Source organism: Tachypleus tridentatus, chromosome 7, assembly GCF_004210375.1.
Source record: "Tachypleus tridentatus isolate NWPU-2018 chromosome 7, ASM421037v1, whole genome shotgun sequence".
NCBI lineage: Eukaryota > Metazoa > Arthropoda > Merostomata > Xiphosura > Limulidae > Tachypleus > Tachypleus tridentatus.
In genome coordinates, this window is record NC_134831.1 from 107,447,317 (window position 1) to 107,466,590 (window position 19,274).

Sequence of the window (19,274 nt, forward strand, 5' to 3'; positions counted from 1 at the left end):
TCGATGGATATTCTGTTTCTTGAACTTTGTTTGATTTTGCATTATATAAGTTGTTTCGAATATAGCGATAACTTTGTCCAATACTGAATTCATTATGACTAAATCAACTTAAGGTAATAGGAGAAGCAAAATCCTTTCATGTTATATATCTTTCTGTATAGTCTATCAAAGAATGAAAGTCATTGTGTCTGACTTAGAAGACCCGGCATGACCAGATGATTTAGGCGCTCGACTCATAATCTCAGGGACGCAAGCCCAAATTACCGTCACACCAAACATGCTCGCCTTTCAGCCACGGGGTCGCTATATAATGTGTCCGTCTATTCCACTATTTGTTGGAAAAAGAGTAGCCCAAGAATTGGCGGTGAATGGTGATGAATAACTGCCTTCTTTCTAGTCTTACACTGCTAAATTAGGAACGGCTAGCGCAGATAGCTCTCATGTAGTTTTTGCCCGAAATTCGTAAATAAACATTTATTGCATTAAAATATAAATATAATAATAAAATTAAAATGCTCACTACTTTTTTTTTTAATATTTATTTCGTACTTGACAGGTGACGCTATTCACGGTAAACAAGTGTGTAATTCTAACAAGAGTACAAGAGCATTCGTTGTAGGTGATTGAACGAAAGGTGTAATGCATAAAAGTCGTTTAGTAGGATTAACTGTTAGTAATTCCTTTAAACTTTTCCACATTCAAAATGTATCTGCGTATGAAAGAAATTTCAAGATGTGTGTTCATATTTCATATGTTCATACAAATAGCAATAAAAAAGTAGTTGGAAAACGAATATGGAATATCGGGACAAACTGTCTTTTGGGAATTCAGCAAACTCATTTAAATTACCATTTTTCTAACATGAATTTCAGTTCAACTGCGGCATATGATGAAACGAAGAAGAGTACTACTGATTTTCCTCTGTTATCATTGTCACCAAATCAGTTTGCAGATTTCATGCGGGAAAAAAACATTAACCGATGTTTTGCAGTTTGGAATGAATCTGAACGGAAAGTTATGGTTTCACACCCAGAAATACAGCAAGTAGCTGACTGGATGACCACTGCTAACAATAGTTCAATGTATAAGAATCACGAAGGTATATTTTTGCAACTTGGTCTACGAACAGGCTGTCTTCTAGGAGTCTTCATATGGAAAACAAATCGTGGACAAGCTGTAAGCTGTTGGTAGTGTTGGTGCTACAGACTTTAAATTTGTAAAATATTGCAATCTGGAAGTAACGTTATTATTCAATATTTCTATTATATGTATTACATTTAGACTAAGTAATTTTATTTTGAAGTTCATGCCCAGTGACAATGTGAGGTGAGCTCTATCAATGTAAATGCTGTGTGGTATTCTAATTAACTTATTTTAGAGTTGGTACCATTATATTTCTTATTGGTCTTATTGTAAAGCATATTTAATCATACCCTCTAGAATATTTCTTTTACAAAAATAACACTGGCTGGTTTTTATTTCCCAAGGTTGGGTCAACTCTGTCATCCACTTTTAAAACATAAGTAGAATCAGCAACTTTCCAGTCTTCACACACCTGCCCATTGTTTGTTCATTTACCAAAAATGAAAGTGAGACTTGCATGTCTGATCTTTGATCAACTTTAAAATTTTGAGGTAACTTTTTATGGTCCCTATGCTTTATCATTGTTTAACCTCTCAAATTTTACTGCTTCCCACCAATATTCATTCTTTGTTAGATGTTTCTGCCCTCAACTTTTGGAACTATATCCTTATTAGAGGCTAGCTCTAACCACTTGATGTAGAAGGTTATCCTGAATCACTTGAATTTCTGTACATTATTTGACACTGTACAGTTCCGATAAAAATGTCAAAAATTAGTTTTCTTTTATTATCATATCAGTAAGAATCAAGACATCGTTGTACAGTCACTCACATATTTGATCAGATGATTTAAAACTTTCTAAGCTTGATACCCTTGGTTGTAGTTCATATGTACTATTTGCCCTTTATTTTCATATGTTTGTCACTATTAAATGATAATTTTGAATATCAGGATATACTTATTAATATATTTTCAAATTTAATAAGTGTCAGTTATCCCATTTTACCATAGTTTTCCATTTTAACTATAGCCCTGAACTCATATTTTATTTTTAGCACTCTAAACATTAAAATAATACAAACTGAATTTATTCTTTGAATTTACTATTTTTATTCTGTAAATCTAACATGTTATAGAACTTCATGTATTCAAATCATCATATCTCCATACTTCTTCAGGCTCCAACTATCCTGTTAGTTTCATTTCCAGTTTCCTCACAATTATTTAACTTTAGTTTAAGCAGATATTATTGTCATGATATCCCAGATTCAAGTATTTATCTTTAATAAACATACTCAGATTTCTCCAAACAATTTTTTCCCCTCTTGTATTGAGGAATTGGAAATGGCTCTGATGGAGAAATGAGCTGTATTATTCCAGAGGGTTATTGATTCAGTCATGTTAAGCTTGCCACATTGATGCACAATTTTAAATTAGTGACTGAGGCATTCATCAATGATGTTAACAGATATTTTCTGATAATTTATTGAGAAGCAAAGTTTGAAATAGTAAAATAACAAAAAATGAAGATGGTAGTTTTAGTGGTAGGGATAACACAGGAAGTCATATGACACTTGTGTTGCAAAAGTCCCACATAAAGTATTTTAAGAACACTGTTTATAACTTTTTGTAGTAAGTACATATGTACAGAAAGCTTTGTTTTTCTTAGTTGTAAAAGAATATGGGCCTGGCATGGCTAGATGGTTAGGGTGCTTGACTTGCATTCTGAGGGTCACAGGTTTGAATCTCTGTCACATCAAATGTGCTTGCTGTTTTAGCTGTGGGGCATTATAATGCTATGGTTAATTTACTATTCATTGGTGAAAGAGTAGCCTAACAGTTGGTGGTTGGTGGTGATGACTAGGTATGTTTCTCTCTGGTCTTACACTGCTAAATTAGGGACAGCTAGTGCAGATAGCCCTCATGTAGCTTTCAACAAAATTGCAAAACAAACAATCCAAACCAGAATGGTTATGTGAGAATCTCTTTTATTTTTCTTTCTGAAATGAAACATATTTAAAACACTGATGAATTACCTTTGATACTTTGTATTTTCAGTGTGGTGGAATTCGCATGTTAGAGTACCATTCCATGGAGAAGTATTTACAGGAAGGCTTAAGGTTGTCTACTAGATTAGGCATCAAGTCAGCTCTGGCTGGATTATGGTGAGGGGATATTTATCTTTTTCATAGAAAGAGTGTTTTGAAATTTCTCACAGTTAGATAGTAATCCATGTTAAGTTCTCCAACTCAGTATTTAGATAGTAGAATGTGTGTATAAGACTTTAAAAGAATTTTGTCATTGGCAATAGTGACACTATATACATCTGTAGTGTTTTTAAATTTTTTAGGGTCATTGGGCTTTTGAACTCTATTAAAGCTTTTAATTAAAAAATTGGACTTCATTTTGTTCAGTGTGATTCCTTTTTATATATTTTAATAATTTTACTTTTATTTTTACTTTTTTACCAGTTGTTCAGTGCTGGTAGCCTAGTTGCTTTGCACCAATGCTAAATAACCAATCAACCAGCCTTGAAGTAGAGGATAGTCTGCTAGTTTAGCTTTAGACTCATAACACAAGGCTGTAATATTAAATTATGAAAATACATATAGTTTAGATTTTATGATCTTATGTTGATGTGACTTGTGATGTACTAATCAAAAGGTTGTAATGTCAGGAAGTGACAGAATATTTAGTATGAGTTGATGTTATTTGTGATGTACTTATGAAAATGTTGTAATGTTAGGATGTGACGGAATCTTCAGTAAAATTCGATGTAGTTATTAAAAGGTTATAATGTCAGGATGAGACAGTATCTTCAATGTGAGTTGATATCACTTGTGATGCATCTAACAAAAGACGGGTGAGGATGTGACAGAATCTTCAGCTAGAGTTTTTGTCACCTCTGAAAAACATATGAAAAAGATTGAAATGTTAAATTATGAACATTTTTAAATACCATGTTTTAATTTTATGAATTATTCTGGCTTGTTTATGATGTGAACTTTAGTGTGTGTGTTGGTGATGCTACTAATAGATTTATCAACTTTTTGTAGTATTAGGATGTCATACCAGATGGCCTAACATCAAAGGGTCTCTAGTGCACGTGTTGGTGTGTTACTTATGATATATTTATCAACTTTTTGTTGTATTAGAATCTGATACTAGATACTTGAATTCATCTGTTCATAACACCATTTTCCAGTCATTAACAGTTCAGTATTTGTACATCTTAGCAAGTTTTAGTCTCTTAACAATATCTGGAGGTAAAGTGTTTTTAACTGTTACATGACCAAACATTCAATTTTCGTTGAGTGTTCTTGGTGCTGTAGATCAGGATACTTTTCTGTAATTTGATACATGATTGTTTATCTCATACTTGAGATCAGTGCCAGTCTTCCTTCTGTCTCGAGGCTGCATAAATGAAGATACTTAACATCAGTGTCATTGAGTTTAGTTTTCCTTCCATATTTTATAAATTACCTGTCTTGGACTCTCAACCTGGAGTGTATTTGACAGTGTTTGGGGAGTATTTCAAGTCTGCAGCAATGAGTCTAACCAGCATCACATAAAGTAGTTATGTGAACTTTCAGCTCTGCAGGCAATTTTCTGTACTTTTTGGGCCATGGCATGACAACAGAATATATGGTGTTAAACACTGTTTTTATTAAGGTTTATTTATGGAGTGCTATTAAATTAATTTCTTCTGGCATATACTGGTACCATGTGTTGGCTCCTTGCTAGCTTCTTTACGTATAGTTAAGATGCTGCATGGGATATCATGAAAGTTTTTCAGACCCTATGTTTGATCAGTGTGTTTAATCAAGCTGAACCCTATGGCATACTCTTGATATAAGTGTATGGGGATTAAATAATGGGAAGTATTCTCACCCTGGTTCATTTGGTTATCAATATGGATCAGTGAAGCATTATCATAGTGTTGAAATTTATTTTTGACAATGACATGGAAGGATTAGCCCCATAAAATGGAAAGAATCACAAACTGTTTTCTTGCCCTAACACTTCTGCACAGTACTGTGTGTGACAGTATCATTAATATACACACAATAGGACTTCCTCATGCTGTAAACATGCATCTCACTATACCTCCTGCCAGATGGAAGATCCACATACACAGACCAGGTCAGCTGCTGAGTCTAACATGTACACAGATGATCTGGTTTACAACATACTCAGTATAGATGGATAACATGACTGTCCAGCACAGCATCATAGGAAACCAAGGTGTTAAGAAATGTGCCCTAGTGAGGTTTTAACCCAGGACTTTGAGACTGTACTGCAGCTGTACCAGGTCTCAGGTTGGTTTGAATGTATTATAGAAGCAGAGTTTAACTATGGTTTCTGAATGTAACTTTTAGTTCTTATGAAACAACCAATCATTAATAGTTTTAAGAAGAATTGTCCATAACTTAGATTGAGGAAGTTCCCTTATTCACATGGATTACTGGTGACTAGATATACTGAACAGTGTCCTTAACTTAGACAAATAATGAAATGGACCATTGTTGTAGATATAGTTTAGTATTTTTCTTGGGTTGGAAATATTAAAGTGAGTAAATTGTATTTGGTTTCTGGTTTCTAATTAAAAAACGGGTGATTCCATTGATGACATGTCCAATAAGTACTTTTTATCAAGATCTAACTTGTTTACTAAAACTGGAATTGAACATGGTATATTAACTAACATTTAGAACAATAAAACCATATAGCCAATTATTGTAAGGTTCTCAGGTCTAGAATGTAAATTAAACTTATTCTAAGGACCAGAAGATTAGGCTTATTTGTTAACAGTAATAGGAAAATGTTACTGCTTATAAGGCGTGGTTTGAAAATGGTACTACAATGAAAAATCAAATTCTTACAAAGGACAAGAAGACTAGGGTTATACCTGTAGTAGTGTGATTTGAAATAGAACTTTTAGTTGCATGGTGGTGTAAAAATGGTGTTATAACTGACACATTGGTAAGTTCAGAGGACATTGCAATAGTTACTGAGCACTAGGTTTTTTAACACCCTACGAAAAGACGTTTCTAGTCCTGATTTCTCCAAGCCCGTTCCCCTGGCTGTGGTTTCGCTAGATAGTAGATAGGGACAGTGGGAATCTCGTTAATCCATTCCTTAATGGATTTAAATGGCAATTTCATTTAAATACAAAATTATTAGCCTAATAACCTTTCAAGTTGCTCTGGGGCCTATTAGGCCCCACTTTTCGTAGGAGTGTTAAGCTATAGCAGTTATTGAACATAAACAGATGTATAGATGCAGTTTTTGTACAGAATCTAATAGGTAGAAGGAAATACTCTGGAAAAAACCTATCATGTTTCATTAAATTGTGTTCCTTATGTGTGAATAGCCAAAACATAGATTACTTTTCTAATGCCCACAATAAAATAAAGAAAGGAAAAAACAGCTTGTTTTACATTATTTCATTAAAATGTTGCATGTATTTTATCACAAATAGGATTGGTGGCGGTAAAGGACTTATATCTGAACCACCTAATCGACAAGGCTTACAACCAGAATTTAGGCAGAAGCTGTTCTTTGATTTTGGAGACTTTGTATCCTCCTTGAATGGATGCTATAGTAAGTTCTACCTTTGTTCAAATTAAAATTCTTCTTTTACCAAAGTTTATACTTACAAAATGACAAAAGTTTTATAATAGATGTTAATTAGTTGAAAACACACTATTTAAATGTGTGTATGTGAATATGTTCCAGTAGAGGTATATTGACCATATTTAATAATTTATTATTTGAACATACAGTAGTTAGAAATATATATTTATACTAGTATAGAAATCATGAAACTTTTGTAATCTAAAAGTACCAAAATAAAAATGATGGTGTCATTACCAGTTGAATATGACTTTAACTTTCACCAACTTGATTCATCTTTTCAGGATACTGTAAAAACTTCTCCATAGTGCATTTATCTTGTGGGAGGTTAAAATCACAATGTGTTAGGATGTATTTCTTGTTGTGTATTATTGTATGTATTTCTTGTTGTGTATTATTGTGTGTATTTCCTTTTCATTTTTCAATGATCAGTGTTGAATCAGAAATCTGATATCTATTTTTTGCTTGTCCATGCCACAGCAGAAGGACATTGATCTTTTACAACTCAAAAAGGCTGGTATGGGTATGAACACTTTAATTTGAATAGTTTTAATATTCATACAACCCATCTTCAATTTTTACTTCAAATAGGTTTCTTGTCATCACAAACTTTTATAACTCATGCAATACAAGTCTCATGCCCTTTTCTCACTTTTTTCATGTTGTGGCAAAACCATGTTCATTTTTTTTTTCAATTTTTTTTTTCCTGTGCCATTCATTCTGTTGAAGTGGCAAATTTTTTTGCCTCTTACTTTGTATGTTTTTGTGAGTTTATCATTTTCATTCTTTTGAACTAAAACTTTCTATGTTTAACTTGTGAGATTACATCCATTTTTTAGCAGTTTTAGGATTTTTTGTCATAAAAATCTTTCTTTTGAGGGCAATTACTTTTAGATGTTGGCATTTCCTTTAAAATGTGTTCAGTCAACAGTTATTTTAAAATAACAGTTATTTTAGTACCTAATGTACTTCTGTATCAAATTTGGTGAAGATCCACCCATGCCCTATGAGGTAGTTACATTGATGTCAAGAGACAGTACTATTATACAGAGTCGTAGTTATATGGATGTCAAGAGACAGTGCTATTATACAGATAAGTAGTTACATGGATGTCACCAGACAGTGCTATTATACAGATTAGTAGTTACATGGATGTTAACAGACAGTGCTATTATACAGATAAGTAGTTACGTGGATGTCAACAGACAGTGCTATTATACAGATAAGTAGTTACATGGATGTCAACAGACAGTGCTATTATATAGATAAGTAGTTACATGGATGTCAACAGACAGTGCTATTATATAGATAAGTAGTTAAAGGGATCTATACATTGTATAGATAAGTAGTTACATGGAAATCCTTCAATTGAGCATGTGTACCACACCACAGATATTCATATCTAACTATCAGCATTAGATTGTTGTTTCTTCATCATTTTGTTGTTGTTGTCCACCTGTAGGTGTTCTTCAGATGTTGGTAAGCTATGTTTTGTGCGTATATATATATTCTTTTCAGGGACTTTGTGGTGTATGGATTCTGCTCTGTGGTGAGTGTAGCCTGACCAGGAATACTTCAAATAGTCAAGTCTGCTCTGTCAGACCATGTTGACAGCAGATTTATAATTTGTATGTTTTTATGGGGTTTCTGTTTCACAAGATTACTTGTAGGTTTTTCTCATGTTATATTTGCTTCATTAATGTGCCTATTGCATACTGTACTCACCAATATTTTTATGGGTAAAGCAGAAGGGGATACCTGCTAAACCTTTGATTGATTAAATCAGTTGTATGCTTTTCAAAATAGGGTTTTCATTGCCACCTGTTGTGCTGTCCTCTGTGTTGACATTCTTATGGGCTTTTCATTGCATTTTCTTCCCACTTTTTTTCAAATGGAGTTTGGTTATCCTTACCACTTTCCAGTTCATCCTGAATGTGATATTGATTTATGATACAAATAATGTTAACACCATTCAGTTGAGAGTAGGGTGGTGTGGTTTTGCTGGTGTATAGGACAAGATGTCCTTCATTCTGATGCTTCATATCTATGGATTTATTGGAGGGATGTTGTAGCTTCAGAGTGGTCTGTCATAGATTCATTTCACACTTTTGATTGTGATCTCTTATCCCACTTTCATATGGATGTCAATTTGAAGTAATGAGTATAGCAAAGTGGTGCAGGCTCCCACACAATCCTCTAATGTGACAATCTCCTATTTTAGTGTGTTTGAGTATAGCAAAGTGGTGCAGGCTCCCACACAATCCTCTAATGTGACAATCTCCTATTTTAGTGTGTTTGAGTATAGCAAAGTGGTGCAGGCTCCCACACAATCCTCTAATGTGACAATCTCCTATTTTAGTGTGTTTGAGTATAGCAAAGTGGTGCAGGCTCCCACACAATCCTCTAATGTGACAATCTCCTATTTTAGTGTGTTTGTATAGCAAAGTGGTGCAGGCTCCCACACAATCCTCTAATGTGTTTGAGTATAGCAAAGTGGTGCAGGCTCCCACACAATCCTCTAATGTGACAATCTCCTATTTTAGTGTGTTTGAGTATAGCAAAGTGGTGCAGGCTCCCACACAATCCTCTAATGTGACAATCTCCTATTTTAGTGTGTTTGAGTATAGCAAAGTGGTGCAGGCTCCCACACAATCCTCTAATGTGACAATCTCCTATTTTAGTGTGTTTTTTGGATGTTTTGGGGAACGTTTATTTGTTTTACCCTTGCACAGGTCCCTCCATCTATTGAATGTGGGATTCTAGCTAAGGAAAATATGTGAGAGAAGGTAATGCACTACAATGGAAGTTCTAGTTTTCTTGCACTGAAAATGTATTTCTGACAGATACTCCACTTCCCACCCTTCTTCCCTACTGAAAACCAGTATTTTCAATTTCTGCCAAAACTTGAAATGATAGTTTGGTAGAATCAAATAGAGAGAGTCAGAAGAGTGTTTTGCATTCCTATTTGTGGAGATTTGTTGCATGACCATTTATATATGAGATGCAGTTGAATCACATTGATCAAGACTTGTGGCATGTGAACAAAATTTTTTATCTATATAGAGGGCAGCACTGAATGAGAATAGCTGTTTAGGTTTTGGTGAGGGAGGTACCTATTGTAAATATATTTTCAGTATAGGAATATTAGAACTTTGCATAATTTACTGATTTCATCACTAGAACTGCTAGTTTATATTTAATTTAAAGTATTTCAACATTTAATCTACTTGAAAAATTCACAAAACAGTGATGGTGAAAGTGGAAAAAATGTTGCTTAGGTGAGTATATCTAGTGTGTGTGTGATACTCATATAGTTACATATAATAAGTTTACAATGCAAGAACACCCTGTTGAAGCAAGTAAAATAACTGCAGCTGATTTTAAAAACCTTTATTTAACAGTTGTTGTTCCAAGGAGTCTACAGTCAGTCTTTTTAACATACTACTGTAAATTAAACATATCTAATAATAAACAGAACAGGTTAACACCATCAATTTGATTAGAAAACAAATACTAACCCTCAACTTTAGCAGAACAATTACAAAAGGTGTTGTTATCAATCAGATGTTTTTAAATATGCTCCTTGGGAGGGGGTGTAAAATAGCTTTGAAACTATCACCATTAAAGTTAATAGGGTTAGCATATATTTCCTATCTCATGCTTATTGTACCATAACATTTCTTTTATGTTTTTTACCTTATTTATATTAGTCATTCAATACACTTTATTGAAGGAATGTAGCTGCTAACACATACTCCTATGCTTATTCATAATTCTTTGCTTCAATGTAAGGAAGTAGCTGCTACATATAACATTTTGGCCGTGTTTTTTTATTTCTTGAAGTTAACCACTTTGGTTAAGTATTTGACATTGTACAAATCAAAAGATCAAACACAATTTTTTCCATCTGAATGATTTTTAATGAGCAATTTCTATTTAAACATTGTTGAATGATTTCCCTTAACAAGAATAGAAAAAAAATCTAAATGTTTGATTGTTGTCTGGTGAGTGGATTTTTCATAATGAGAGTCACTATATTAAAATTTACATTTAGCTTTACAGTTGTGATCCATAATTGATCTTTGACTTCAATAATTTATCATTTGTGATAGCAATGTTATTAACTTCCAATTAAGACACCTAGTAGTGAAGATAGCTAATTAAATATCATGCTTTTATTTGTAAAGTTTAGAATGTATTGTTTGGTACTCTCACAGTTAGTGATGTTTTGAGTAAAATGTATGCAGTGTTTGACAGATGTATGTATTTTTTGGGGAACATGTTACTTTATGTGAAAACATAATCACGAGTCAGTTAATCACCTGGTCAATTAACTCGCATAATCTCCAATGTAAGCAAAATTTGTTTATTTGATGTTGTTGTTAGGTGTCACGTCTTTGAGATGTAAAACTAAATGCTATTTTTCTCCACGTGTATATAATAATATACATATGTGTGTAATTAAAATTACCACCTGAATATTGTACTTTTTTTTATAAATTTTGTGTTGTGTATTTACAAAAAGTCTAAAATTTATGACAGAAAGTAGGATTATCAGTGTTTCTCATCAGTTACAGGTATTGACATTGGTGTGAATATATCTGACATGAGCAATGTTCATTCCCGTACTCGCGGTGGACGGTCAGTATTCCAGGAGACATTGGTGGGTCAGTAAATGCAGCAAACCTTCTGGGAAGAGGTAACAGCTTTTCCACACTTTAGACATTAAATAAATTCAATGCTTATTAACTTTTCAGACAGTAGGTAACTTAGATATTAAAGAAAATTCAAGTAAATTCAAATGTGCAACCTCCACCTAGTTAGTGAAATCATTTCATTAAGTACTAGTTGGTTTAAACTACATGTGTCAGTCTGCATATATTCTAAAAATTTGTTTTCTAGGCCAGACTTACCATATTTAATTATTACTATTGAATTCTTTAAGCCATAAAAAATACATAGGAGTTCTATAAATATGAGATTATGAAATTATCTCATTGTAGTGTTTGGCAATGGTTATGATTGGCACATAGAAAATTATATGTCCATACAAAATTCTGTAGAAATTCTCAAGTTAGCTTTTCTTTATACTGTATTATGTGACATTATACTATTTGCAACATTCACAGAAGTTACTGCTGTTAATTTTTACAGTACTAATGAAAAAAAATTATGTTATTTGTGTTGAGATAAGTTAAGAAAATTTTGATGGATGACTGGAGTTTCTGTGTTAGAGAGTACTGTATTTAAGAAACAAAACATAAAGATTAATGAACTCTAGGTTTCAGAAACTTTACTATTTATTAGAGTATGTATTCTGTGAATTCCAGGCTCAGTGATGGAACTGGTTTTAAAATGGAGTTTCCAAGTAACAAAGTAAAATTTTGTATATTTAGACCTGGAGATAAAGTATATATTGCTATGATATTTGTATTTTGTTATTATTATTCCTTGCAATTTATATTTTACTGTTAATTTGAATGTTAAGCAATAATAGGATATAAAATAAACTTTAAGGTGATATTGTATGTAGAATAATATAATTAACTTACATAATTATCTAGCATTTAAAGTAATTGTGAAAACGTTAGAACTGCTGATCTAACACCAGTACAATTAGTTCAAAAAATTTTGGTTTTTTGAAGAAGGTGTTTAGTAATTAATTAATTTTAAATACTGAAACACAGAATTCAGTAGAAAGGACACTGATATAAAATAGGTTGATCCATTTAGTGTTGAAAATAATTATAAAATATAAGAATGAACTTTAACTGAAGAATCATGAAGTACCTAGTTCTCTTGAAAGTAGGACTGTCATATACTAAAAGATAGGAAAGTAAAATAATAAGTGGTAGGAACAAGGAGGAAGATTGCACACTAACTGGTACGAACATGATACCCTAACAAGTATTAACATGATACCCTAACAGGTATTAACATGACATACTAACAGGTATTAACATGACATACTAACAGGTATTAACATGACATACTAACAGGTATTAACATGACACACTAACAGGTATTAACATGACACACTAACAGGTATTAACATGACACACTAACAGGTATTAACATGGTTCACTAACAGGTATTAACATGGTTCACTAACAGGTATTAACATGGTTCACTAACAGGTATTAACATGGTTCACTAACAGGTATTAACATGGTTCACTAACAGGTATTAACATGATACACTAACAGATAGGAACATGATACACTAACAGGTATTAACATGATACACTAACAGGTATTAACATGATACACTAACAGAGAGGAACATGATACACTAACAGAGAGGAACATGACACACTAACAGAGAGGAACATGACACACTAACAGAGAGGAACATGGCACACTAACAGAGAGGAACATGACACACTAACAGAGAGGAACATGACACACTAACAGAGAGGAACATGACACACTAACAGAGAGGAACATGACACACTAACAGAGAGGAACATGACACACTAACAGAGAGGAACATGACACACTAACAGAGAGGAACATGACACACTAACAGAGAGGAACATGACACACTAACAGAGAGGAACATGACAGGTAGGAACACGGTACACTGACAGGTAGGAACACGGTACACTGACAGGTAGTAACACGGTACACTGACAGGTAGTAACACGGTACACTGACAGGTAGTAACACGGTACACTGACAGGTAGTAACACAATACATTAACATGTAGAAACATGACACACTAAATATGAAGTTGATTAATAAGTTGTTTAAATTGGAATTTTGGTTCTTCTGATAGCTGTTTATGGAAAGTCTTAACGTGTGTATTCATAGTGACAAACACTGCTCTAATAGCAAGATATAGTGCAATTCACTGCTTGTTTTAAAGTTTGTATTAAATGTAATTAAATTCCTAAACAGAACATAATTTATTTTATCTTTGTAGGTGTTGTTTGTGCAACTGAGGCTGCCCTTGACAGCCTTCAGTTGGGAACTGTGAAAGGGAAAAGTGTGGCAATCCAAGGAGCAGGAGGTATTGGTAAGTTGGTTGGACCTGTGATATCTGTATTGTAGTGTAATATTTTGCATAGTAAGTTTGTTCCATGGATGTCTTTATTGTAGATTAATATATTTTTAGTACACTTGTTGATGGTGTGAATGTCTATATTATTTCATATCTGTATTAAATAACCTTTAACCTTTATTTCAAAGAAATTTCTGTCATCAAAATCATCTATATTTAACTATACTTCAGTTATTCCCATTATATCAAAATCATTCATTCATACCAGTATTCTATAGTCATCTGTTTTATTTCTTATACTTTTAGCATTACAATACATTACAGTAACAACAATGAAGCCTATGCTTATAACTACTTATACTTATTTGCCATGCTATACTTTTTTTAAATTATTTTTTTGCATTTAGTTTATTTTGACCCTCACTCAGTCTAATTCTAGTTTAAAATGTCTGTTACAAATGAGTTGCTAGCCCTTACACACAAGCCAGCCTTTACCCTATTTCAATGTAAATCATCCATTCAAAAAAGCTCCCTTTGGCTACTGAACTGATCCAACAAGTTCAACCAGCCTATCTTTACTTACTAGCATTCAGCCATAGTGGCTTACATATTACTTCATCCTCAGTTAAATTTATCCCTGATGTTTTACTTTAAATGGCTTTCTCAACCCCTTGTACTTATTAATTAACTCATCTTGCCTATCCTTCACTACATCATTAGCCACAACAACAACTGAATCATTGCTTGCTCTGTCAGTTAGATTCTTCACCCATGCTGTGTTATTGTTTTATCCATATTTACTCCACAGACTATGCTATCCACATTAAATCCACTACTTTTAGTCCTTAGTGTAGTATTTTTAACTTCCTGAAAGTCACCATTAGTTGATATATCTCTTGCATGTAAAAGGTGATAATCCTTTTAAAATTCTGCTGCCACTTCCAGCAGCTTACCCTTCTCTTCATCTATTGTCTCCACTTTAATTAGGATAACCTTCAATCTGGAAATTCTACAAGCAAACTTATGAGATGCTTGTAGCTGTTTAAATTATGTCGAGTTAAACATACTGCTGTAAGGAGGTTTAAAAGTGCAGGTCACAACCCTTAAGATAGTTATTTTCAACATTTTTTTTTAAATAACTTATTATTCTATGAAAATGAAATTGGTATAAAAGTGTAGTTTATAATTCAAGTTTTAATTCCAATATGGTACTTACCTCAATTCACAAGATTAGCTATTCATATTCAGTGCTGCCTTCTATATGAGAAATTTTTCTTCACACATTCCACAAACCTTCCACTCCCACCCTTGTTGGAATTGAAATATTCCAACATGTCTTTCATGCAAATCATGTGTTACCTTTTAACTGATAGGAGAATGACAAGCTCACATAATGCATGTGGCTCCCTCTACACTCCTATACCAAACCTCTACTTCTCTTTTGGCAGTTTTAAAGTTTGGACATGCTCTATTGTTTCTTTATTGCTGCATGTTTGACTTTAGTAGTTCTTAAGTTTCTCATTATCCATCTGGGAGGGAAAGACTCTAATTATGTCTCTTTTAGTTCTCCATATGTGGTTTCTTTGTTGTCAGGAAATTAGCAGTCATGATGCTATATTGACTTGGATTTGGGTTAGGGTTTTAAGTATGGTCCCCCTTTATGTGTCTTGTTATTGAAAGAGTCTCAAGAGTGTTATTACTTGTCCAGTGCAGGGTGAATTCCATCTGGTAGTGGATCATCTTTCATGCCACACTTAGATATGTCCCACTGAGTGGGTATTAGATCCTCTTATTTTCAAGGTTCTTTGCTATCAGAGGGGGTCTCCAAATGTGGATACCTTTGCTACAGGACTATTATCAAGTTTATTCTCTTTTGATCGCATGTCCATCATCCAATGGCTCTGGCAGTTGCTCCCTTCAATGTGAATTGTTCACACAAGTATTTTTGTGTCCCATCCATTTGAATCCTTCATTGAGTGATTTCTTGTCCACTGCACTCCTTGTTCATTTATCGTGATTGCTCCCGACTGATAAGATCAGCCGTGATTTCCAAAGTTATGTGGAATGCTTTTTTTCCCCTGTCACTTGTCTGCTTCTCCCTCCATTCTTCAAAGACCTCAGTCATATGTTCTACATACATCCCAACCTTCATGTTCTGTGTCTTCACATAAACCTTTTCTCAGGCAACTCAATCTGGTTTCACATGTCAAGTTACTTCCTTGTTAACTAGCTTCATCTGTCTCCATTTAACAGGTGGTGTAAATGATGCGAGTTTCAAGTCTAACATTGTTTATATACTGATGGGGGGGGTTCTGCTGATCAGCCATTGTTTATATACTGATATGGGGGGGTTTCTGCTGACCAGCCATTGTTTATATACTGATAGGGGGGGTTTCTGCTGACCAGCCATTGTTTATATACTGATAGGAGGGGATCTGCTGACCAGCTATTGTTTATATACTGATAGGGGGGGATCTGCTGACCAGCCATTGTTTATATACTGATAGGGGGGGGTTTCCACTGACCAGCCTACTCAGGCTCTTATGGCAAAAATCCTCTCCTGGATCTTTGACCATGTGCTCTTTACTCTTCTTGCTTTCCAGATATCAGGTGGTCTTTATCCTGTATCTTTAATTTTTTGGTGTCATTGTGTTTCTAATTCTCCTCTTTATCCCATGTTTATGCATTTCTTCTGGTTACATCTTTATTACAGGTGTCTTACTCTTCTCGATTATGTCATTTGTGTGGCCAGTCATTTCCTTATTTTACCTCTACTTGAACCACTTCCTATTATTCTGTGTTATATCCTTTCCATACTAAATAATTCCTTCTCTTAGCCTGTGGATGTTGATGGTCATATTTATTTGCCATTACCATTTCATGTACCCCCCTCCCTCTGTTTGTCTTTCCTTTATTCAGTTTATTTCTCCTCACACTGATCTTTGCAACTTCATATGGCTGTTCCTCCTTTTTTCCTAGTTCCCTGAATTCTCTTTCCCTTCTTTACCTTTCCTTAGATTAAAGTAGAAATCTATGTTTGGTCAGGGATTTTCATTCTTCTAGAGCTTGTTTGGCTACCTTCCGGGATACGCCATTGTGTCTCTCTTTATCCCCTGGCAATCATCAACCCTTTTTGATTTTCATCCTCTCCCTTTATCAACTGGACCCAGTTTTAGTTCAGATTACTTCTTCCTCCCTGACTTGTTCCTTCTATCAGATTACTGTTTCCTTTGCTTTTTTTTTGTCTACTGCAAGAAATTGTGCATTCTGAAATGTGGATCATTATGTGTACGTTCATCTCATGCTGTCCACATCATTTGACTGTAAAAAGCCAGGATTTCGTCTGAAACACTCAGTGTTGAGGTGGAGTGTTCCACAAGATTGTTAAAAGGTTACATTTCTATTCTAGACTGTAAAGTAGAAGGGGATTGTTGGCCAATCCTGTCATGTCTTAAGTGTATAATTTGGTATGGTTGTTTTTCAAAACAGTGTTTTGTGGTCACCTGTTGCACTAACTCTAGTGATGACGTTTATCTGGACTCTCAAATGCATAGCCATCCTCCTTTCTTGAGTGGAGTATTGGAGTCCTTGTAACTTTCCAATTTCTAAGCTGCTTGGATAGTTGACCATGGAGGCACTCTCCTAAATGATTTTCACAATAAATAGGTTAGAACTCTGAGAGAGTAGGGTGGTGGTGTTCTGCTAGTGTAGATGCAACTTAGCCTCCCCAAGAGTTGATCTATCCTCTTGCTGGTAGATGAGGCCTCCTGATCACAATACACGGAAATGATCCATCTCCTGATATTATTTCCACTGTCCAGGATGATATGCCTTCCTTATACCATTCACATTACTGTGGAGTCGATTTGTCACTGTCCAGGATGACATGACCTCCTTATACCATTTACATTACTGTGAAGCTAATCCTTCACTGTCCAGGATGACATGACCTCCTTATTCCATTTACATTACCACAGATTTGATCTATTACTGGACTGTTTGACATGTCCTTCTACTATAATTTTCCACAAACAGTAAAGTTGATCCATCACTTTACTGGGTAATGAGGACTTCTGTTACATATTCAATACGCACTGGAATTGATCTGTCTTGGTTGCAGGTTACTAACCAAAATAAGTCCTCATGTAAGTTGATTCTGCCCTCTAAATGCCAGATGACAATTCCTGAATTATGAAGCAGTAATGATCCTTGGGTTTGAGATAAAGATAGTATGATCCTCATCATACCCTCATGTGGATGTTGGTACCCCATGTGGTGGTTTTGGATGTAGTGGACTTATCTAGTATGGTCTGATGCACCCTAATCATTAAACACCTTACAGTTTCTGCCCTTGTGTTTTATGAATTATACTCATGAATGAAGAGTATACCTGACTCAGAAGTGGTGTGGTTCCCCCTCTTCTGATCTATTTCTCTTATTGTCAGGGGTATCCTTTAGAGGAGTATAGAGGGAGCCACATGTATCATATGAATGTGTCGTGCTCCTATTGGTTAAGAAGTGATGCATGATGAGTTGCATGAGAGAGATGTTGGAATTCCAACAGGGGGAGGGAGTGGAAGGCTTGTGGCCTGTGTAAAGAAAAAGTTTGTATACAAAGGTCAACACTAAATGAGAATAGGTAATCTTGTAATAAGAGATAATTACTTATTTGAAATACATTTTATTGGAAAATTATAGCTTTTTTAATTTAAAAAGATATGTAAAGAAAAAATGCTAAATATCAATTTGTGTGCCAGATAGTATCTTTTATTTTCTTCTTAATCAGTTTATATTTTATAAAAACTACCATACAACATGTGCAGTACTTAATGAATAAGAACCTCAAAGTTAAAATATGGACAAAATATAAAATAAGAACCACCAATCTTTTTAATTTGTTGAAATATCAGAATATTTAATGAATCTGCTAGCATGGCTCCCTCTACTTGATTCTTTCAAAACCTTTTTTTTGGTCCCAACTTCTTTTCTTGACTATGTTTTTATAATTGATAGAAGATTATTTCCATTCTTTGTAAATCTAATAGTTATTTATTACTAGCTTGAAAGAGAAAGTAATAATTTGGTCAAAATCATTGAAGTGTGATGACTAAGTCATTACTCTTAATAGGAATGAAGTTTTTGTGACCCACATTAAGTTTATTTGGAGACCCACATAGATTATAAGGGTTTTTTGTGACCCACATAAATCACAAGGGTCATTTTGTGATCCACATTTAGTTTAGTTTGAGATTCAGATAAACTACAGCAGTGTTTTTGTAACCCACTTATAACTTATAGATAAATTACAGGAGTGTTTTTGTAACCCACTTATAATTTATACATAAATTACAGGAATGTTTTTTCGTACCAATATAGTAACTTGATAATTTTTTGGTTTTCTAAAATTTTTATTTGAAACACATAAAAATTACTATATTTCATTCTCTACTAGGAAAAATGAATGAGGTTTATTGCAAGGCTTAGCCACATAATGAAAGCACAATATTTCATAACACTGTAAATACTCAAAATTATTGTTTCTTAATGTATTT

At 33.9% G+C, this 19,274-nt stretch overlaps 1 protein-coding gene across 1 annotated transcript in view; it reads left to right on the plus strand.

The window, feature by feature from the left end:
* Positions 1-861: 861 nt before the first annotated feature.
* The window catches only part of LOC143257761 (L-tryptophan dehydrogenase-like), a 113,914-nt gene continuing 95,501 nt past the window's right edge, over positions 862-19,274 (plus strand). The window contains exons 1-6 of the mRNA XM_076516794.1: positions 862-1,176; positions 3,142-3,248; positions 6,566-6,687; positions 8,183-8,199; positions 11,332-11,419; positions 13,645-13,737. Of these exons, the coding sequence (XP_076372909.1) occupies positions 862-1,176; positions 3,142-3,248; positions 6,566-6,687; positions 8,183-8,199; positions 11,332-11,419; positions 13,645-13,737 (742 nt within the window). The remainder of the gene's footprint in view (positions 1,177-3,141; positions 3,249-6,565; positions 6,688-8,182; positions 8,200-11,331; positions 11,420-13,644; positions 13,738-19,274) is intronic.